General features: G+C 36.2%; 1 protein-coding gene across 6 annotated transcripts in view; it reads right to left on the bottom strand.

The window, feature by feature from the left end:
* PTPRZ1 (protein tyrosine phosphatase receptor type Z1) overlaps nt 1-24,779 on the bottom strand; it is a gene marked incomplete at both ends in the record, with an annotated part of 150,402 nt that overhangs the window by 61,289 nt on the left and 64,334 nt on the right. For all 6 annotated transcript variants that reach the window (XM_084229192.1, XM_084229193.1, XM_084229194.1 and 3 more), the window contains 6 exons: nt 4,014-4,164; nt 4,307-4,464; nt 8,038-8,104; nt 9,080-9,175; nt 11,886-12,037; nt 14,115-14,294. In XM_084229192.1, coding sequence (XP_084085318.1) covers nt 4,014-4,164; nt 4,307-4,464; nt 8,038-8,104; nt 9,080-9,175; nt 11,886-12,037; nt 14,115-14,294 — 804 coding nt within the window. The remainder of the gene's footprint in view (nt 1-4,013; nt 4,165-4,306; nt 4,465-8,037; nt 8,105-9,079; nt 9,176-11,885; nt 12,038-14,114; nt 14,295-24,779) is intronic.

The following is a 24,779-nucleotide window of genomic DNA, read 5'->3' as shown; positions in this document are numbered from 1 at the left end:
ATTTTTCTGGAAATTATAGAAATTTTCTCATTGCTTAGATACATCGAGTTAATAAAACACTCCTTTCATACCACTCTGACTTGAAAAGCATGTTATATTTTATTTTTTTAAATTTGCATTAAATATATATTGCAACACTAGGAAATGAGATTCGAAGTGCATTAATAATTCTATTCAACACACAAAAGTCTTAAATGTGGATAACTTGAATAGCACCCCATACTTTTTTTTAAAGGTTTCTTAAACATTCCATTGCTTTTTTTTTTTTTAGATTTATTTATTTATTTATACAAGCACTGGGTACAGTCAGAAGCGCAGGGTGGTGAGACTTTAGTACACTGCTGAGGGGAGCAGCGGGTGGCAGGAGAGGTCTGTGAATCATGTGGGACCCTCCTCCGGTGGCCGCGGAGCAGCAGGGAATCGAACCGGTGCTGCAGAAGCTGCAGGCAGCTTCGCAACCCAGTGCTCAACTGCTGCGCCACTGGGGAGGGCCTAGCACCCCATACTTTTAGTGGTAGTTGCCTCTCCAGATATATACATATCAGCCTATGAGTCCACATATATATATATGAGTACTAGCAGCTAGAAGTCTATATGGTTAAAGGACTGCACTGCTTTGCAAGTTTTTGCTCATTTAAACCATTTAAATGAGCTCACTTAAACTCATGCCATTCGCAGCAACATTGATGGAACTGGAAGGGATCATGCTCAGTGAAATAAGCAGAAAGAAAAAGAAAAATACCGGATTATTTCACTTATAGGAGGAATGTAGAGAATCCAAATAAGAGGTTAGGGGAAAAGCAGGTAATTATATATAAAGTGAATATCGAAATCTATAAACAACTATAAACCAGAGGCACAGGTGGGGAGAAGGGAGTAGGATCAAAACAGGGGTGGGAAGAGCACACGTGACTATGGTGATGGCTCACGGGTAAATTGCTGGTGGGAATTTCACCGGGACTATAACCAAGATGAGAAAGCATACATACATTGTACAAAAAATGAAGAACAATGTAAAAAAATATATAAAATAAAAAATATAATAAAAAATGATCAGTTGCTTCTATTAAATTCTATAATTCTTAGAAAAGCCAGTGTTCATTCCATGATGCCAAAACTGAGGAGATTTAATATGATTTAATATGACTATACAAGGAAATACTACATTAAATTAAAAAGGGTGTATTAAAGATATATTTTTATCATTGTTTTTGTGTTTGTGACATATAATAATATACTTTTAATTTTAGAGAAAGATCTAGAAAGATATTTAGCAAAATCCTCACAGTGTTTATCCTAGAGTGGTGACATTATAAGGGATTTTTATGTTCTTCTGTGTGCTTATCTGTATTTTCTATTTCTTTAATGTTCATGTAATAACAACTTTTTAAGTTTAAGTTTGATAAAGATAAAGCTCTGAACATAGATGCAATAATTTTTATTCTCAAATTCATTTCCACAAAACAGAAAACAGTATATCCACTAACAAAAAAGCTGCCATGGGAATAGCCATAAGGAAAAAAGATAATAACGGCTCAAATAATGACTATTTGGATGCAAATAGTCATGATGAAAAAAAGCAAGAATCTGTTTTTAAAAAGTCAATAATATGTATTTTTTAAATTTCATGCCAATATGGTCATGAGTTTTTATTATAATATTGTATTAGCAAAAATTATATTTCCTCATAAAAACAAAGACTCATAGAGAAAGCTTTGAAGGTTTTGGAATCAAGAAGACCTGGGTTCCAATATTGATTTCAGCCCTTTGTAGTTCTGTGAACTTGCACAAACTTCAAAGCTATAAAATGCAGAAAATAAGTCCAATTTCATATGGGTGATATGAGGTTTAAATCACATTGTGTAATCAAGCCTAGGAGAATACTCAGATTTGCACAATACTTGGTGTTACTGCTTTGTAACTATTTCTCTTAACTCATCACTTAACTATGCTCTACATTGAAATGTAGATGTGTTCTTCATGTAGAATGCAGATCTACATGAAAATGTTCTACATGAAAAGAGACCTACCTATGGATTTACATCTTAAATGGTGCCCATCAAACACAGCTGTATTTTTCTGATATGGAAATAGATCCTTTTGGGCATTTGGTGAATATTTGGTGAATATTTGGTGAATATATGGCAAATGCTCTGAGTTTTGGATGCTCTGATAGGAGCACCCGATCACATGACCAACTCCAGATGAGTCTATCTCATAGTCCTTGGGTGTGGTGATCTCCCACTTGCAGAGTCCTGTGCCCCAAGCCAGAGCCAGATTTGATGGGGTGGGGGTAGAATCAGACATGGCTGCCTCAGGGTGCAATGGTCTACCTGAGTCTTGAAGAATAAGGAGACAAGTGGAGGCAGCAGGTAGGAACGTACAACCTGGAGCTGAAGTCTTCCTTCCTGGGGGTGCGGGTGGAGGTGCTCAATGAGGTCAATATGAGAGAAGGAAGCGAGTTGGGGAAGAGTAAGCCCTTAGGCCAGTAAGGAGTAAATAGGAACTATATGTAATGAGACTGTTTCCATTTATTCTAAAACCAAGGGGGAGCCACACTGATGTGCTTTACTAAAATACAATTCATTGAAGTACATAATAAAAAAGAATCATTTTTTTTATCTATTCTATTGTATTTTTAGAAATGGAGATGGTTACATCTAGTTTCTTTTTTCCTAATAGATTGCCCATTATTAGCTAGATAGGATGTTATAGTATTTAGTATTACTGATAGAAATAGAATTAAATTTCCTCACTTTGGGGCAATTTACTTTGAAATTTAATGTCACATCAAAGGCAGATTTTCATCTCCATTGTCTTCTAATTTTTTGTTAAGCAATTTTCACAAATATCACATTAAAATAATAAAAATCATGCCATTTCAATGCCTAATCCTCAAAAGCAGATGGTTATTAAGTTAATATTATATACATGACTAAAAATTCATGGCGAGGCTGAAATCCAAGAAGACCATCTACTTGGAAAGGCTTTAAATCCCCAAAGCAGAGGCCACTTCAGCTATTTCTTTCATGAACCAGGACACCCTCAGAGTAAAGTGGAAAGGACAAGTCAGTGAAGGCAACTGATTGTGTCCTCGGGACAATTTCAAAGGCTTCACCAGACATCAAGGACACCTCAGAGTCTTCCCTTCCCTCTCCACTGGGTCTGACAAGCACAAACTTCTCTTCCCCAAAGAAGGAAATGGGGAAAGTCTCACTTTTTATTCATGAAAAACTCAGTGCATTTGGTTTCAATCCCTACTAAGCACTAGGCTCCTTCTTTGGGAGCTGCCAACAGGGAGATGGGCCCTTTAACATCCAAGTCACATGCCAAGACTTAGTTCAAATGTGAATCTTGTATGGGGGGCAGGTCCCCTAACCAAAATCTCCCCAATCTCTGAACACCTCGATCCCTTATTCATTCCTCTTTCATAGCTCTTAACATAGGCAGATGCTCTAGAATGAATTTGGAAGTATGCATGTTGCTTTCTGCTTATTACTGTGTGTTCTAGAAAAATCACTTTATTAAACCTCAGTATTTTCTAAAATTTATATATATTTTACATCGTTGTTCATTTTTAAACAATGTTTGCTTCCCCCTACCCCCTCATACATAGTCCCCATAGAATTTCCTTTACCAGTTCACCCGTGCACCATCACCATAGTCCTCTGTGTTCCTCTCTTCCTGTGATCCCTCTCCCTCTTCCTCCCCTACAGGATGTCTCTGGTTTATAATTGTCGGTTTGTTTTTGTTTTATTTTGTTGTTAAACCTCAGTATTTCTCATCTGCCAAATTTTTTTTTTTCATGTGGTGATGAAGGTTCTTTTTCACTGTCATTTTATAATTACGGCGACTGAGATTCAGGAAAGTTAAATAGTTCAATTCATACTATCAAGCCAATAATCCAAATATTTCTAAAATTCTAAGTCTTGGTCTATTTTCCATGATGTCTCAGTTACCCCTGACAACAACAAATTTGTGGGAGCTATAAAATATTACAGTTCAATACATACCTGCTTCGTGAATTTCTTCCTTTCCAGTGTATGAGGAGAACACCTGCCTCGAGAACTTGTACTGTTGTTCTCGAAAGTTATTTTGTAAGTAGTCCATTAGCATGACATAACCAGACTGCTGCATTGTAAGGACTTCACAAAACACAGCCAACTAAAAAGAAAATTGAACATATAATCTACCACAGCTGCTTCAAAGGCGTTGATACACGCTTTCAAACAGATATTCTTTAAGCTCTGAAAATAATTTTAAATTTGCTTCCAATCACTTCATTTGTTTCAATTCCCAAGCTTACCTGGCTTTCAGAGATGCTGACAGTATCTTTGAAAACAACCCAGTCAACCGTGTCTGTGCAGGGAGGAGAGGTCAGTGAGCCGTTGTAAGTGTAATACTTGTCAGTTGAGTTTGGCAGGAGATTCAGCAATATGAATGGGTCTAAAGCAGCCTGTTTCCCTGCAAAATAATAACATGCAGCTCAACTAAAATCCTAAACCTGGAACTTAGGTTCTATGAAAGAGACGGAAGGTTTTTGGTGTATGTCTGTGGTGGATTTGCATCCAAAGGCTGAGCCCCATTTGCAGGAAGTCAGGGTCTTAGCTACACTTTCAGTTTCTACAAGGTTCCGGGTGGATTTGCATTGGCAGCTGTACCTAGTCAGATATGATGTGGCTACATACCAAGAGGTGAGTTGTATGTTTGCATACCAAGCAGTGAGTAAAGCTCAGTAGTCATGGGACCCTTCAGGTCCATTCTGCCTCATGGCAGTCTATGGTCTAACATGAAGCAAGATTGATACCAGGGACTAAGTTGCATAACAGGAACTGAGCAAAAGGTCATCACTCAAGACCCTCAGGCAGCTTATCTCAGATCACCACCCTTCATGTGTTCTTAATCAGAACTGAAAATTTAAGAACATTTTAGATATAGCTCAAGAATGGTGCAAAAGCTGGCATACTCCAGGTTTCTTACCTACCTCACTACATAGTGTCAGATGCTTCTTTACAGCAGAGAGATGCAGGAGAGATGATTTTACAAATGAAAGATATTCAAAAACTACACAATCATCTCAATAGAGAGAGTAAAACCATCTGAAAAGATTCAATTCCAGTTTGTGGAAAGAAAAACAAAGCCTTAGTCTAATGAAGATGATCTTCAAAAGGTGATAGATGACTGATTAAAAACTTCCTACAGATAAAGACTGGGATGCCATCCAGCTATCACCATTTCTACTTAACATGGACTGGGAAGACCAGGTCACACAATAAAGTAAGAAAAAGGGGGAAAATCATCAATATTGGGGAGGTAAAAAGGTGACCATCATAATTTACAAACAAGAAGATTGTGTAGGTAAAATTTGGTGTGAATAGGCTACTAGAACTGGTAAGCACATTTGTAGTAACTGCACAGAAGACTAATAAGCAAAAATTAATTGTCTTTCTATGTGTCAGTAACAAAGAGTGGAATTTAAAACAATAAAACTTAAATTGGCAGCAAAATAGCAAACACTTCAAGAGACTCTAACAAATGATATATAAAACACCTATGTAGAAAGGCACAAAATATTCTTTTCTTTTTTTGAAGATTTTTTTTTGAAGATTTATTTACTTATTTATACAAGCACTGGGTACAGTCAGAAACACGGGAGGGTGACAGAAATCACCAGAGCCAGGGCGGGGAACAGAACAGGCAGACTGACGAAATACACTGCTGAGGGGAGCAGCAGGCACGGCAGGAGAGGTCTGTTGCACAATGTGGGACCCTCACCGGCGGCTGGGGATCAAACCGGCGCCTCAGAGGCTGTGGGCAGCTTTGCAGCCCAGCGCTCGACCGCTGCGCCACCAGGGGAGGCCCAGAAAGGCACAAAACATTCTTAAGAGAATTGGCTAAAACCTTAAAATGGTGGGAAAAACCATGTCTATGTGTTAGAAGAACCAGTATTGTGAAAGTATTGATTTTTCCCCCAAATTGATTAATGGAATCAATGAAATCTTAAAATCTCAGGGGTGAGAGAGAGAGAGAGAGAGAGAGAGAGAGAGAGAGAGAGAGGCCTAAAACAATCCAGTCAAATCTGTCTCCTTGAATAGTCCCATTTTTATTTTTGTATCTTTCCAATAGTACTTGCTAATATCACTGCCTTAGTCATTAGCTTTTTGTGAACCAGCCCTTACTCATGGAGGCTGCAACCTCCATGAGTGTCTAATTCATTTGCCCGTCCCCTTAACTACCTAGTCCAGCACATGTCCTCTACTCCACCTAGTAGTAGGTTTAAGTTATTAAGAAATAGCCCCTGAAGCCAAATCAATCTAGTCTAAATGGAGCAGCACAGCGTAAGAAGCTTTACCACTTTTAAGAATCATCTAGGGAACTGTAAAAAAATACCAATGCCTCCGACTCCCTTTCTCCCTGCCTAGATTATTTTAATTCAGTTTGCAAAGTGGTGGGGTTTAGTCATCTGCATTATTTTAAAAAGACCCCAGATGATTCAATCATGAAGCCAGGCTTGATTATCCAAAAGTAGAGTGAAGACTGCAAGATTTTAATCTTTTTAAACTCCACTTTACTCACCATAAAATGAAATGAAATGATCTTAACAGCTTGTTCCAGCTCTAACTTTCATGCAGTGGCTAAAATCATAAACTATGGGAAATACCATGTTCATGAGTTAGAAGATCCAGCATCATGAATGTTTAGTTTCCCCCCCAACTGAATGATGCTTTAGGGAGCCCATGTTGCCAGTGAGGGTTTTATATCCCACAGAAGCTGTGATAAAATTCCCCCTTCCTCAATGAATTGTAGGCAGTAGATATTAAGAAGAAAATTTTAATCAGGAATGAACCAACTGGTTCTTCAGTTCAAACAAGCAACCTCCTGGAGACCCCCAGAAGTAAATGAAAAGGCTGGAGAGAAGGGGTTAAAGTTATGTGAGTCAGGGCTAATAATCCACTAATATCACTTTTGTTGTTCCCACAGACTGGTGCAGGGTTAGGGGATGTTCTGAATTCACATTTTACACAATTTTAAGTGCTAGAATTCAAACTAGCTGCCTGCTCTCAGTCTGACAGATTGGCCTTCTGACAAAATTAGAAAAAATTAAATGTGGCATATGGTATTTGATGCTGAATTTTGCAATCTAGGTGGATGGAGAGAGATAACAGCTCCATCTTGTGTTTGACGGAGCCTTTCAAACAAAAAAGAATACAAACCACACTGCAGGAGTTCACATATCCCTGACTTCTGAAAAGTTTGTTCAATTCAGGTCCTCACATGTAATTGACTAAGATGAATTAATCCGAGGCCAGGATTCTGCTTTCAAGAATAGAATCTATGTGAGTTTTGTGTCTGGTTTCAAATTTTGCAGCTTCCCAGAGGGAATAATATTCATTTTATTGATAATTCAGGGCAGCATCAATGCCTTACATGTGGGTTCTTAATAAAAATAAAATAACAACAATAATAGGTTTGCTGTCCATTGTCAATGTTGTCAAACACCTTTGCTGTGACAAATTACAAGACCCATAGCATGCAGACAAAACAATATCGAAGTATATTACATTTTACTCTATGTAAGCATTCACTTTCTCATAAAATTCTTAGCTTGTATTATTAGTAAAGCAAAGTAATTTTCAAGGAAATCACCAGGGAATAAATTTTAACTTGAGTAACCCCTTTTCACTACAGAATATGATTTTTATAAAACTAACTGGTTTCAGATTATAAATTAGTTATGAACAGATATACTATGCACAGACAGAATAGACAAATATATTTTAAATGCATGATGTGATGCACTTAGATTATTTTTAAGAATAAAATTAGAAAGTTTCAACTGCCTAGCATTAATATTTTATGAGAACAATGCTAGTAAACTGTTATTTAGTAAGAAATGTATAACTCATTAAGTGTGAAGAGTGAGAGATTATTCCTCTTTAAAAAGTCTTCTTTTTTATAATAGTGGTTTTATTACTATTATAAAAATTCATGTGTATCCCAAATAAAAACTTGGAGAGATTTCTCCAAATAGCTTACCAAAACGACTAACACTCTCGACTCCATCAATAATTGCTTTGTAATCCAGATTTTCTTCTATTCCAACCTGTTAAAGAAGAATGACATTCTAAAAATGGGATAAAATATTTATTCAAGAAAATGTAAAGATTAGTGAATTTGATTTTAAGCAACCAAAAATAATGTCCTCTAAAGGCATACTTTTTTTTTTCAGATCAAGGAAAACAGAACAAACAAAAAAAAGGTAACTTAAGTTTTCCACAGGAAAAATACACTTGAAAATATGATGACATAGTTACTGCTACATCATTATGATGCTTTGCATCTACAAATAAACAAGTTCATGCACTTACAGAACAGTTTGCCCCAGTTAGAAGTGATGTACCCAGTCAGTGAATACAAGCACTCCATTTTATTTATTTTTATTTTTTATTTTTTTTGGTAGCATATGTATAAATTTTGTTCTCCATCCTACATCTCTATCAACCATTTCTACATTATCTTCATCCTTTTTTTTAAATAATAAATTTTATTTTTATATTCCCCATACAATTGCAACCCCCCCATTCTGATCCCAATCCCTCCCCTCCCGCCCCCCACCCCCCCAAAAGTGTCTCTGTTTCATAGTTTTTTGTTGATTCTGATTTTCACTTTCTTATAGTTATTCATTTTCCTGGTCCCTTATTTAAGTTTTCTAGATTCCTGCTATGAGTGAGACCATCCAGTATTTTTCTTTTTCTTTTTGGCTTATTTCGCTGAGCATGATCCCTTCCAGCGCCATCCATGTTGCGGCAAATTGCATGTGTTTATCTTTTTCGAATGCTGAGTAATATTCCATGGTGTATATGTACCACATCTTCTTGATCCAGTCATCTATTTTTGGGCATTTGGGTTGTTTCCAAAGCTTAATATTTTAAACATATCAGCAAATGGGTCATTCCCTTTGAAAATGCCCATGAGTATCATTTCTCTTGTTAGAAAGTGTGTCTTGATATTTCACATTAATATTTCATGTGCTCAACAAAGGAATTAAGTTAGTGCCACATCTATCTATAATGATTACCTCAAATAAGATGGACAAAGCTCTTAACTTCCCTTTTCCTTTAGCTGCTGCTTCAAAACTTGAAAATTGGTCCGCATCAAAGCAGTAGATTTGCATCTATAAACATAACAGATAGCTTCATTAGCTATAAAGACTTCATAAAAGTCAGGAAAGAGATGTGAGAAAATATTTTTATCAGTTTAATAATTCAATGTGAAAAATTTGATAGACTTTATAATTCTATATTCTACCTATTTTCACTGGTTTCATTCTTTCTTGAATGGATGAGCTTTCCTTGAAGACTTCTGTTAGGTTATTATTTTTGGACATTCATCATACTGTGCTTTAGTCATAATGGAAAGCTCACAGATTCTCTACTTCTACTGAAAAAATATACCCAAAGCATTTTAAGTTTCACATTGTAAGTCTCCTCTCCTGTTGGGAGGCTTTGTCTTGTTGATGGATTTCCACCTCTGTCCACATAGCTGTCTATAATCACCACGAAGAGTCACTCTCACTTGTAATTTGGTCTCTTCATGTCATGGACTTGGAAATCAGGTCACTCAGCTAGTTTAGAAGGATAATTAAAGAAAGAACAAAATGGTACTGAGGGCGCTGAAGTGTGTCAGGGCCATGACTAGAGAAAGAGCGGGGGTAAGGTGGAAGATGGCGGTAGCTCCTGTCTTTGGGAGCAGGGTGAGGGGGTCACTAAAGCTTTTCAGAGAGGATTTTCACCTGGCTGTGGAAGGATGAGCAGCTTAAAAGATGACAGAAGAAAAGGCAGAGGAGATGAATGTGTTCAAGTCAGAGGACTCCACCTGGGAAGGGCCTACATGCATGAAGATGAGAATTGTGGGAAGGAACCCCAAATAGTGTGTTATGATTTCAGTTGAGTTGTTTGTGAGAGAAAGAGAGAGAGAGATGAGGTTGGAAGGGTAAGCAGGGGTCACCCAGGAGGCTCCATTTTGCAATTCAGCAGTTCGGTACTGAGGTGCATTTCAGCTGATGGAACCGGGGAGGTGGGTGTGGAGGGACTACAGGTACAGGGTGGAAGAGCAGGAGAGATTAAGACTGGATGGAGCGAGGGAGAACAACCAGTCCGGGAAGATTTAATAATTCAACTAAGATAGAATGCTGGTTTGAATTTTTGTACTGACCTCCAGCATTACTGAGGGGCAGAACTGAAAAGGGATGTGGGGGATCAGAAAAAAAAGAAACGTCAGCTTGTCCCCAAGCTTCCCTGACTGCACAATTACTTGGAGAATTTAAAATACTAAACAGCACACACACAACACCTCCAGAAATGACTTGAGGGACTTCTGAATGAGAAGGATTTATGAGGGTCAGTGCATAGATTTTATACTATGTATTTTGGTTGCTCAGAACTTTTGCTGTTGTAAGGATTTTTCTGTTGATTTTCATATTTGTCTAAATGAGTAGCATTTTGAAAGTGTTAAAATGTCAGAAGTGAGATTCTATATGTTTAATGTGTTGATTTTTATTTAACAAACCAAATTTGCTAAACGTGCTTTTTATTTTAGGGGTTACACACCCACCCAACACACACAAAATATATATTCTATACAAAAATATAATCATAAATTGTAAGGTGTTTAAAACACACTAAAACTTTTTTAATCCAATAAGAGATAATTGATTCTAGTCTTGTTTTTATTATCAATAAATATTTTGGATTATAAAAGCAACACAAAGCTACCTTGATTGCTCTGGACACCATTTCTGAAACTCCTTCACTGCGAAGGTAGTCACTAGATTAAGTTTTACCAAAAATAATCATAAAAATATAGGAATTTTGAAGAAGTAAAGAAAAGGTACCTATGAAAAATCACTACAGAAAAATCCCTTGGTTTCTCTCAATTATTTTTACTATTGTAATAATCTTTTTTTCTCATTTAATCTTCATCATAACTTTATAGGCCGGTAATACTATGATGTCCATTCCACAGAAGAAAAGGAGAGTTAGGTATATAAAATAATTTGTACAATGTCATGTCATATAGCAAACTATGGTGAACTATAACTAAATGGTGAAGCCAGGATTCAAATCTAATTCATTTGACACAGGCTGTACTCTTAGTCACTAATTTTTGTGCTTTACAAAATGTAAATAATACTATTATATAATCTATTTTATAGTGTTTTTAAAGACATTAATATCTTATAAGTCTTTCATGTAAATACATCATTTAAAAATATACTTTTTACAAGTTGTACAATAGTCACCCTAATACACAAAATCATTTCCTTTTGGATACATCTTTGCACATACATTATGAACAAGTCTTTCTTTCTAGATTAACTTGCTATGAATTGAAATAGTGGATATTGAGACTAAAACACTTAAAGTTCTTTATAAAAACAAGCAAACTGCTACCTAGAAAGTCTACTAATTTATATTCTCTTCAGACATCCATGAAAGTGTTTATTTCCCACACACTCATTATTTAATTTACTTTGTCAATTTTAAAGCTAAAGAATTTTTTAATTTAAATTTGTATTTCTTCTATTCTTTAGTATGTTGATGAAATCCCCCCATCCCCACACTGGGCTATGGAAAATATTTCCTTTACTCATCAACATTTATTGATCATCTTCATAGCATGTGGCTCTGACTTACCAGGAAGCAGCAAATCAAATATGAGTCTTATTGAGTTTAGACTAGTGAGGAAGGCAGATATTAACCAAGTAAACAAAATGTAACTGTATAAATTATAAGATTTGAATTACAAATAAATCAAATTACATGTCAAATGAAATCCCAATGATTCAGAAAATGAAATAGTAACCCATGCAACTATTGACTTGCCTCAAGTGGAAATTTTTGTCCTTCTAGACTATGTTCTGATCCATCAGATGACATATTGCATTTTCCCCAGTGAAAAGTTATCTTGCTTGCTTTGAATACCATGTCAGAAACTCCTCCACTGAGATGGTAGTCATTAGTGAGATTAATTTCCACTATAAAACAAAACCAAACAAACAAATAACAATAAATTTGCATCTATGTTTCTGAAAATCAAAATTGCAAATTTCAGCTAAATTTTCTTCTATTAAAGGTGCATTAAGAAAATAATTTCTTTGGTAAATAAAAAAGACTAATTTGGAAGCTGATCTTGGCAACTCTGCACAATATGTTAATATATCTTATTGCCACACATGGAAACTAAACCACAGACCTTAACAGCTGTCATAGCAGAAGATGACAAGTCCACCAGCCTTGTTTGTTTGGTGTCCTGAGAAAAAGGTTCCCTACAAACTCTGCTTCCTTAAGGGATTTGATGGCATAAAAGGGACAGAGTAAAGGGAGAAGAGACAGAAGATCCTTCTCCTGGGAGGCACCCCCCTCCCTCTAATTTTCAGCTATTTGTACTCCTTATCATTATCTCCTCTCTTTATCCCTCCAAGCATCATCCTGGGCTCCATGAAGCTCTAGAACAAGCTCTGTCCTAGGTTGTGTCAAGGAAGGCAGGAAATCTTATCGAAGACATCTCCTGTTGCTCCCTGGTAGCAACCATCAATTTCTTAAAACTCCCCTGTTTGAGTTGCACAGTAGATATTATCTGACTGTATTTTATGATTCATCTAAAGATGAATGATTCTGCTGAGAGCTTATACAAGGCTATAATCAGAGTTAAACAGTTTTGTTGAATAGGCAGAAATCACTGTTGGTATTAGGGACTGAAATGCAACATATAGGCCAGTTAGCTGAGATGTCAATTTCCATTCATCATCATCATCATCATCATCATCATCATCGTCATCACACTAAGTACCTTACATGGATTGACCAGTTTAGCCTCACAACCCTAGGTAGGAGATACCATTAGAATCTCAATTTCCTGAGGAAATTGAGTCACTGAGGTCAATTTACTCAAGATCCTACATTGTACTTGAAAGATACACTAGCAAGCCCATAAATCTTGGCCCTAAAGACCAAGTGCCTGACCATATTCCACTAAGAAAAATAAAGAAGATTATACATCTTTCTGCTTTTTATTGCTCTCCAAAACTGGTAATAAAAATGTCAAGATAAGGTACAATAAGGCTTTTACTTAAAAAGTAAGGAAAAATAAGGCATTTAATTAAAATTATAACATGCAGTAATATTGTTAGTGACTTATTTAACAAATACTTATTGATAGCTTATTATGTATTAGGCACCCATATAGAAAAATTCCTACCTTTTTGTGACTTTAAAATTAACTACATTATTTATATCACCAGAATATAGAAAACAGGAAAAAAATCACACATGATAAAACCACACCAATATAGTTATTAAAGCCTTGAAACTTTCCCTATTCTTTTTCCTTATATGTATATTTGGTTTTCCATACTTCTTAATACACATTTAATTTCATTTAAAATATAATTATCAGAAAAAGAAAGTTGTTCACCTTTTTAAAACTATTTTGTCCATCTATCATTTACTGGATTAAAAACCTTTTTTATGGTATTATGTTTTGCATGTTTTTTAAAAAAAAATCTCAAAATTTTTTAAAAAATTAAAAAAGGATTGTCTCAAAAAATAAAAAGGCACATAGGTGCTATTTCCGAAAGATAGTATCTATGTTTAGCCCTTCTATAGGGAAGGGCTAATAATTAATTTTTTTAAAATTCATTTACAGTTGATTGCTTTTTTTCAGCTCCAAACATTGAATATAGCAAGAGCCTGAACAGATAAGATCAAACTATAATGTCCAAGAAAAAGATAATCAAATTGACTAAGTGATGAGATAATTAATTAAATTATCTAGATACTACATTATCTTTATCTCATCTTCTACTGGAGGCATTATTATTGTTATATTACTGGAGAACATAACGTGATGACTTTAGTCATTTAATTTTTGTACACAATCCAAAATATTCTCTAAACTTACAATTTTCGCTAGTCCTTTTGGTTTCTATAGTTTCTATAAGTTTATGGTACATTATCAAAGGAAAATGAAATGAAACTAATCTAAACCTAATCTAAATCTAATCTAAAATAATACAACATACTGAAGTTACAAGCAGATTGCAAACATTTTACCTGTTTTCCCAGTGTTATGAATGAATGTGTTTTCCAAAGATGTCTTTTCCCAACCCTGAAATTTAAGTTTCTTAAGATTCACATTTACTTGTGTAAGATCTTCATCAATGTTGATGGGAGATTGTTTGGGACTAGTGCATGTCGGATATTTCTTTCCCCAATTTTTTTGATTCAGTGCTCCTAGGGAAAAGAAAAGGTAAGAAGTTAGTTTCTTAAATTATCATGCAAAAGATAAGTTTCATATTATAATGAAGTTAATATATTACATGAAAGTAGATAAAAACAGTAGGAAAAATTGGGGCACCTCTGAACACATTCATGAAAAGTTACACCTAGATTTAGATTCTGAGTTTTAATACAAGATAGAGACCCACAGATAAACTACAGCAAGTGCTGTGTCCAACAGTGGCTTTGTTTAGCTATCACACTCTTTCAAATGAACAGAAGACTAATTATCACATCAGTTAGTCAGTCCTAGCCCAGGGGTCCAGACTGAAAGGTGTCCCGACAGTAGGTATAAATTCTGACTTGCTTAGCACACTCTGTGGGGGTAAGACCTGCTGTCACCCCTGTGACTGAATGACTTAGTTTAATTTCCATCTGCTCAGGGTCTTATTTATAAAAGCATAATCACCAGGCCATCCTTGAAATATCTCCTCCCTCACCCCCCTTTTTATCTGGTCGTAAAACCTACCAGGTTTTGCTGTTTATCAATAAGGAAAATAAAACAGGGGTTTCTACAAAGTCATTTGCTTACAGTGAAGTGAGTTTTCACCAGTTCCACAGAATGAACAGTCCCCTAAACCACTGGGCTATGTTACCACCACTTCATCCCAAACCGAAACCATGAATCATTTCTCATAACCTTACTTCACTTGACAGTGCTAACAACAGATGCATTTTATTTAAAGGAATATTAAAATACACAAAATGTTGCAAGTCCAACTCAAACTTTTCTGTGGCTAAACTAGCATTTCTGCAGCCATCCCATGGAAGAGTAGGGTGGGACACAGTTTTCAGTTTATATCCCTTTCTAATGCATCTTTCAGAAAATGAATATGGGTAAGCCAGAGATTTTACATAATTTATGTTTAGGGAACTATAAGTAAGCATATCCTCTGTACAACCTAACGCATGCCATCTTCTTGAAGCAATGAAGACTAACTTCTATGTAAGCTCTTATAGTGGACAAAGCTAACTGCATAGTCACACCATGAAACTGCCTAATCGCCAGGGAAAATTAGATGACTCATCTCCTAGTGAGGCACCTACCAGAATCAATAGGTGCTGAAAACTTATTTTTTTTTTTAAATCTAGTTTTAGTCTTAGAGAGAGCTTGAGTACAATATGCATTAAATATGGTGTGATACACATTTTGGTTTCTAGGAACTGCTTTAATGATTTTAGTAATAACATGTTAATTTCACTGCAAAGAATGTTGACATGGGGACAAGAAAATATTGCTTATTTTCTTGTGAATGTCAAAGCAAGAGAAACAGAGAGACACTGCAGCACAAATCGTTAAGGACCATTTTATTATTTACATTTTTAAAATACAGTAAAATAAGTTCAATGCATACTTAAGAAGAGTCTCACAGTTGTGGTACACAGCAACATAAAATTTTGAATCTCTAGTCACACTGCATATAATTTACAAACCTGCTATTTCCATAGCACTTAGTGATCATCTCTATTTGGATTCTAACTTGGCATAGCCACAACTGAACACTTGATTGTTGCCCTGTCTAAGCTCTTTCTACAATCTTTGTCATCCCATGAGGTTAAAAGTCAACCTGATGCCTGTTTATCACTCAGCATTACCACCCTAGCTCAAGTCAAGGTCATTGCTAACTCACACCTTGTTATTATTCCAAAAGAAGCATCACCATCCACTAGCATACCCCTCTGTAACTCAGTTAAGTCAGAATCTATTTTCACACAATCCCCATGAGATTCATATACACATCACATTTGAGAAGTACTGACTTACAAGCCTCCAGTGTGTCTAATTCGTCTCCAGGTTTCTCTCTTGCCCTTCCATGATTCTGTTCTCTGTTTGCACAAGAGGCAGAATTCTGAGATGAACCCGCAAATCCCTTCTACTCAAGGGTGGGCATGGCCTGTGACTTTGATGGGATTGTCACTCCCTTATTAAGTTCCATCAGATGACAAAGTTGACAGGGAAATCCCTGTTGAGATCATGTGATGTTGGCAAGTTGGACAGAGGGCGATTCACAGATTCTCCTGCTGTCTTTGAAGAAGTCAGCTACTAGGCTGAGAGGGGTACATGGCTAGGGACTGACAGTCCCCCCAGAATGACAGCCAACAAAACAAAGGAATAACAGCCAGTCTCAAAAAAGACAAAATCTGTATGATTCCACTTATGGATCCATCTAAAGTAGCCAAATTCATAGGGAAAGAAAGTAGAATGATGTTTATCAGGAAGAGGGCTGGAGACAAGAGTTGTTGCTAAATAGATACAGAATTTCATGTGCACGATGAGAAAGTTCTGGAGACTTTCACAATATGAGTATATATTATAGGATTTAAAAAAATTGCATTTATTGAGGTAATATTGGTATATAATATTGTAAATGTTTTAGGAGTACATGTTCACACCTCTATAAAACTGTTTCCACACCACGTCCACCACCAAAGCCCCAATACACCTCCATTCTGCTCCATTGGGCCCCCTCCCCACCCCACCTCTCCCTCTGGTGGCCTCAGTTCTACAGTTAGATTTCAAGGGTTTGCCTTGATTTGGTTTCGCCTGTTCCTTTGCTGTGTTGTTGTTGTTGTTGTTTTTTAATAAGCCACATGTGAGTATAATCATTTTGTATTTGTCTTTCTCCTTCTGACTTATTTTGCTTATCATATTCCACAACAGTTCCTTAATGAGTTGTGTTTTTTTTTTTTTAACACCAAACAAAAGATGGTTAAGATGGTAAAAACAAACAAAAAACCCTGAGGACCTGGAGTCTGATCTTACAGTCACAGGAAATGAATTCTGCCAACAGCTTGCACAAGCTTGCAATGGGGCCCAGGCTTCATGGAGAACACAGCCTGGCCAGAACCTCTCGAGTTTATGTTATGAGCCTCAGCTAAGCAGCCGGTCCTCCCTGGCTCTGACCCATGGAACCTGGGAGGTAATAAATGCATGTTGTTTTAAGGCAGTAAATGTGTAATTTGCTATGTAGCATAAGAAAACTAAAACAACCAATAACTACAGTAATCTTTTAAAATATATATAGACTATGTGTCACTCCTTGGCTTAGGTCTCTCCAACACCTTTTCATCTTCCTCAGAATAAAATATAAACTAACCACTAACCACGCTACCACATCCCATATGATGTCACCAACACATCCTCTCAGATCTTATTTCCTACCAATCTGCCTTGATCTCTCTATTCTGGCTTCACTGGCTTCTTTTTTTGTTCTCTGAGCATGTGAAGCCTGAGGGCTTGGCACTTGCTGCCACCTCTTTCTGGAATGCTCCTTCCCATGTGTCTGCAAGCTCGCTTCTCACCCTACCTGGTCTCTGCTCAAATGCATCTTATTGAAGAAGCTTTTTCTGAACATCAGGCATAAAATTCACTTCTCTCCCTCAGTCATTTTCAGTCCTCTCTCCTTTGTCTGTGCCTAAGATGTCAATTATGTTATTTACTTATTGTTTCCATAATTCCACACCTAGAAAAATGTCTGGCACATAGTAGGTATTCAATAAACATTGGCTGAAGGACTTAAACATAGAAATGAAAAATGATGTCTTGTTTTTTGACTTTGAGTTCACAGGGGCCTAACATGACATGGCAAGAGGAAAAGAACAACAAAGAAACATTCTTAAACTCAACTGCAGATCAGATTTGACTATTTGCTCTATGACAATGCAGTGGGGTAATACCTACTAAACTTTTGCAGAAGGAGATCAAGAAAGATTTGGTCACCAAACTACGTTGTCTGACATTTCACAGCACAATGAGCCTGAGTAACTGGATGATGCCTGAAGTGCATGAAACGATCACACCCAAAGTGGACCCAGGTTATATCACCTACCATGTCACTGTGCCAAGTACAAAACAGGTTCAAGAGGCCACCTTAATTTTCATGACTAAAAGATGAAATGGCAAAGCCTAATCTGGCAAAAGCCAGATTAGGAAAAAGAAAAATTTTAATGGAAAAGCTGTAAAACAGAAAACGTCCATAAAAATAATAACCTGAGATTCTTTTTGCAAAGAACTCTAGAAGTTTCATGTCATAAGGAGAACATCGATGGAAGAAAATTAACAGAGTGAAAATCATGCATAGAAATGATAGGCAAAATGAAGAAACATTAAATAAATATTTTACCTGTTTTTAATAATGAAACATGAGTCTTATGCTTAAGAATTATGTTTTAACTTCCTAAATTAATATTTTTAAAGTCAAAATTGTAGCCCTTAGTCCGTGCAGTGGTTAAAAAGCTAAAGCAGCTAAGACAGCAGGTGTAGAGAATCAGAACTATACTGTTTCCACCTGAGTTTTTTAGAGAATGTTGGGAAGGAAGAAATGAGGACACTCCCTGTAAATGTCAGTTCCAAGGAATTAAAATAAATTATTCACATATTCATCCTTTTTTTCCCCATCCACTTATTGACTCACCTGAATTAGTGCCACTCCCATAAATGCTTACCTCTGTTGGAGCACTTAACAGACTGAATTTTGTCCACAGGCTTATCTATTTAATCTGTATCTTATTGCTGAACTCTGCACTGGCTCATAGTAGAAACAAATTAAATGCTTGTGAAATAGTCTTTGTTCAGTCAACAAATGCATTCAATATTTGCTTACTGTGCACTCTCTAGTCCAAGCAGAATGGAAAGCAATTCCAGGCTCTGGAAGAGATATGCACGAGTTCAAGTTTGTTTGCCTACTTGCTTGTTCTTGCATTTTAGAAGGTTGGGGACATGTTAAATAAAAAGTAAACAAATGCATAAAGAGTAGATGGGATAGGTAGATATCAAAAGCACACAAAGCAGGCCTTGAGGGCAGGATAGAATCTTTCTAGGCAGAAAGGGGACTGAGCGGGTGTCTGGTTGAGTGATAACTTTGAGTTTGGTCCACTGCACATAGAGTGGATGCAGAGGAATTCTGCAGAAGGAGATGGAAAGATAGAACATGGTCAAAATGTCTTGTGAGTCAGTGGGAGCATGGAGTCTTTGGAAGAGTAGGATCTTACAGCTGCCTTATCAGAGATTAAGCTGGCAAGAGTGTAGGCTAGTTAGAAATGCAGAGCCTGGATAACTAGTTTCAGAGGCATCTTCTATTTGTCTTCAGGGACAGAACCCCTACACATGGGACTGGAATTTTATGTCTTTTAAAAATACACATGCTGAAACCTAATCCCCAACATTATGTGTCTGGGGATGGAGGTGATTATGTCATGAGGATAGAGCTTCATCTGTTGAATTGGTATCCTTACCAAAAAGATTCAGGAGAGATCCCTCACTCCTCCCACCATGTGAGGTCACAGTGAAAAGAAATGAATCAGCTGGTGCCTTGATTTTGAACTTCTCAGCCTCCACAGGTGTGAGACAAGAATTTCTATTGTTTACAAGCCAACCGTTGATGGTATTTTGTAACTATAGAAGTTCAAACAGATGAAGACAACTTGCATTTATTTGAGTTACAATATCGTTGCTTATTCATATTGCAATTTCAACAGTGGTTTGGTGACCTGGCCCTTGTGGATGAAATAAATGTTTCCAGAATAAATGCTTCAATAACATAGCTACAGTTACTTGCCCTTCAGTGTACATGTAATATACATCTGGGTCAATTAATGCTCTAAACAGAAACACAAAACAAAACATTTTGCATAAGGAAACATTACTTGACCCATCTCTAACATAAGAGCATCAACTGAGGAAAACTAAAGTTTAAAATAAAGAGGGAATGCATAAAAAAGTACCAACTCAGGACTGTAATATTCAAGGAAGAAAGTGAGAAAATGATGAAAATGAAAGAAAAAGAAAAATATTATTCTTCCTGTCTCTTTTTTTGCATTATTCTTGTAGACAAAATATCAGAAAAATGGATGTAATAATTACACTGTGTAAAGTATTCAGTGGAGATTCATTGAAAATTCATAGGAATATGAAAAAAATCACAATATTGAATTCTCTTTGAGGTTACCATAAATTGCTGCTATTTAACAAAATTTGAATAACAGACTTAGCACTGATTCTTTAAACTAAGATGTGAAGAAAACCATGTACTTTTGAAATCTTAAGGAATTTCTTTTCTAGTTCAAGTTTTTATAAATGAAAATGTTTGGATCTCTACATGTTTACATGTAAAAACTGTGTTAAAAGGTAACTATTAATTTTGAAGTGGACTGTAGTCTTATAAATTACCTTGAATAACCTTTATTCAAGGTTTCATACACTCTAAATCACAGCTTTATAAATTACTGTGAGTTTGCTTTATATATGTTAACATCTATACCAAAATCCAAAAATTTAAAAAATTAATAATATAAAGATATCAGTTGTGAATGACTTGGATTCAAATTTCAATTTATTCAAATATAAAAATGAAATCAGTGTTATTTTCAAAGAAAATGTAGCACAGAATTGAGAACTCCAGTAAAATGGAATGGAAAAATGTCTGTTTATAGATATTTTCCAGACGTAGCAGTTAGCTCCTTGAGAATGGGAGTTTCCTCAAAGATAGGAAAGTAAAACCTCAAATTACAGAGTAACAATCATTAAATGATTTTATTTCATATGAGTAAATGCCATCATACAAAATGACTGAAAAACAAAGGAACAAGATATCTGAGATAAACATGCTAAAAGCAAAACTGAGGATGTGTTTACATGCACAAACCAGCCTCTTTTTGGTTTTGACCAGACAGTGGTTTTTGGAGCTAAAAAGAGCAAAGCAGTTAGTGAATGCAGGTAATGGCTGCTATTAAAACTGTGCTAAAAGCAGATCAAATGCAAACAATTTTAGAAGAAGCTGTTTAGGAAGACAGCATTTTCCCTTATTAGCTATCCTGATGGGACAAATCACATTAGGTTTGTACAAAATCCTTGAAAACCTGGCTGATACATCCAATTTTCAGGGGATACACATGTCAGGGAAGGCAGCTATCAATTTATTTAGAAAAATGCTAGCACAAATGTTCCTTTGGCAGTATGAGCCTTAAGAAAATTATTAAGTGGAAGTACATTATAAAATAGGGAGAGAACAGTAAGCCTTTTAAAATTTCAGGACTTTTTCAAGTTGGAAAAATCTAAAGTAAAGAAAAAAACTTAAAAAATAATAATTAAAAACTACTGTTTTATAATGCAATAAAGTTGGTTTTTTCAGACCACAGGAAAAACAAAAACAAGATGAAAAATGTCTAAGGACACTGGCACATTAAATATTATTACTCTGAAGATAAGTAGAAAAAACCTGATAATCTATGGGGGATAAAAGTGAAACCAATAAGCAGAACAAATAGGATGATAGTCCTAATGGATAAAAAGCATTGCTATAACAGAAAACCACATGAATCCGGCAGAGAAGTAAAGAAGATTATAGTTAAGGCAAGAAATTTTGGAGATACAAGCTAATACAACCAAATAGAGAACTAAAAGTAGGATGTTGCTTTAAAGGGTTTAAGAATATTGTGTAGAATTCTCATTTGGAAGTGAGAATAGGAGAAGGTCAAAGGATGACCTTGAAGCTCCTCACCAGAGAATAGCTGGATGCATCATGCTACCAGCCAGGTTGATAGCGAGATGGACAGAAAGACTTTGAATCTGGTTTTAGATTTAAAGACTTTGAGATTTCCATTAAAATTCCCATTCTGATTAGCATAATGATTTTCACCTATTGTGACTATCATCCCAAGCTCACTAAGCAATCAAAATGTTGGGTTTTCAGCCATTGAGAGATCTGGATTAGATGTAAAGGAAACAGCAGCACAGAGGCATTAATTTAAAACCATGGAAACAGATGAAATATTTTAACTAAAGTGGACAAACCAGAAGCGGTTCAATCATAAAACATTGGAGAGCACTGACAATTAGGGAACATGATGGGAGGAGGTGATACACCCCCAAAATTAGGAATGAGTAAACTGAAAGAGAATTGAAATTTAGGAGAAAACGGTGTCATGGAATTCATAGAAGGATGATGTCAACATTGAACAGTATCCAACATAGCAAGGAACTACAGGTTGACAACAGAAAAGTGATTTTGGATTTGATTATTTCTTAGCTCCAAACCCCACATTCCTAGAATAAAATAACAATAAAATTATAAAACTATTGTCAATGGAAGAGTGAATTGGAGGTGGCAAACTAATGTTAAGGTACTAGTCAAAAGCTTGCTGTGAGGGAAAGAAGAGGAATAGGGTAACATTCAGAGACAGATGTAAGTACAAAGAATGGATTATTTTTAAGTCGGAGGCTTTAGGATTTAATTTAAAGGAGAGAGTTATTATAGGATGGAGACTGAAGTTACGGAGATCTATCATCAAGATCCCAAGGAAGAAGGTGCAGACCATGGATGGAGGGGTAATAGCCTATGAGAGGAAAAGAAACCTAAGAAAATTAAAGAAATGTGAATGGTATCTACAAATTTAGTCATGGGAGAGGGAGAAGTGTAATAGGTCATACTGTGGAACTTCTACCCAAGCCTCACAGTTACCATATCTGCAACAAGAATAACAATCTCTGTGTCTTAGACTGTGCAAATGATGAAATAATATGTGTAACTGGGTTAGCAGATAATATGAGGGTTTTTTTTTTAGCCCTTTTGATTTATTTTCTCAAAGACTGGAAGCAAGATCATTAGGTGTGGGAGTGAGACAGATTGTGGACTTGAGGGAAGTAGCCGAGGATGAAACAGTGAAGATTTATGAGTAATGGAAATCGCTGAGTGCACCACCGACATGGAAGACCATGAACTTGTGCGTATGTGCATGTCCTTGCTTGTTTGTTTGGATTTTGCAAGTTCAACATCCAGGTGAACAGGTGGAGAGAGTAGGGTGCTGCAGTCTCCAGCAGAGGTCAGGAGGAAGGGTGTGGTCGAATTATAAAAGATTAGGGATATGGAGCTTCTGGCTAGAGCATTTGAAGGTTGCCCCTCTCCCCCCAATCTTACATCTGGTACAGGGAAAGGAAATTTTTACTTTATATTTATTTTTTAATAATTAAATTCATTTATTTATTACATTGTTGTTCATTTTGGTACAATATTTGCTCTCTCCCCTCAGGTATGGTTCCCATAATTCTTTGACCATCACAGCACCATTGATCATCCATCACCACAATCTCTTGTGCGCTTCCCTCCCCTGTTCTAACCTCTTCTCCCTACCCCACTACCCCACTCTTCCCCATATATCTCAGATCTATAGTCAACTTGCAAGTTTTGTTTTTTTCCTGACCAGAAAGGTATTTTTTTAAAGTCATTAGACAGCATTCTCTGTCTTTTTTTTTAATTTTGGTTATAAAATGATACAATATAAAGAAATCAAATATTTAAGAGCTTCTACTGCTATACTCTGGTATCAAATATTTGACTAATCAAAATCAGAAAAATCACAGCTGACATTTAACAAGCCCCAGACATCATGGAAAGTTCTAAGTGATCTCTCCCCACCCACTCACCCACCCCCAGGTCACCACTTCCAAGGGGAAGAAAACTCTCAGGGATTAGTGTACTCTGGGATTAATGGTATGACCTTTGCTTGATTCTCTCCAAACAGTCCACTATGTTTTAATATTCAATATTCATATTGAAGGCAATGCAGGCTGGTTAACTGCAACACTTTTCTGTAGCACTTGCGCTTAACTAACTGCCCTCAGTCAAAGACAACCAAACTGTCTGTGGAATAATGAGAAAGAAAAGAACAAGTTTTCTCTCCTTTGTTGCTGCATTCTGGCTATTACTAAAGAGAAAGCAAACACAGAATCCCCAAACAGGAAATTATTCCTTGGTTTGAATAATAAAGAATTCTCATAGCACAGCTCTGAACACTGCTTCCAGTCACTGTGATCATCAATTTTCTTCTTCTCCAATAACTTTGGTGTGAGGCTTCTGATGCAGGAAGTAGGAACACTATAGGTAATAATGCAGTTTTCTAGCAGTAGCATGACCATCATCTGTACCCACCTTGAATGGTCCACATACTCATGGTTAAGATGAGGCAAGCCTGTGCAAGTTTCCTGTCTTTTAGGAGGCTCTGGGATTCATAGTGAAGTCTGACTCTATCAGATATAACCTGATGTCTTACTATATGTGATAGAACTTCTGATAACTCTTCCTCAGTGTTGTTCCATTGCTGTGATTAAAAAAATATGCCTTTAAGACCAAAGTTTGTGACTTAGTTCTTAGGCAGAGCCATCAGTTCCTCCTTTTTAGACACATCACAAAACACTCTCTTAAACCAGTACTAGATACTTTATAAGTCCCATGCAAGAAAGCAGTAAATACTAACATCCACTGCTTTAACTAGAAATTCTATATTTTATATTATCTCCAGATCCCATTAAAACTTAATCCCACTGAATGCTGCTTTTTATTTGTTCAGTTGTTCACTCATTCATCAAATATTTATGGAGGGGCCTCATGTGAGATAGAATGTAAGTCTGAAACAAAAGATTCAAAGATGAATAAAACAGCATCC

The sequence above is a fragment of the Talpa europaea genome (genome assembly GCF_964194135.1).
Source record: "Talpa europaea genome assembly, chromosome: 3".
Taxonomy (NCBI): domain Eukaryota; kingdom Metazoa; phylum Chordata; class Mammalia; order Eulipotyphla; family Talpidae; genus Talpa; species Talpa europaea.
This window is presented reverse-complemented; position numbering and strand designations above follow the sequence as displayed.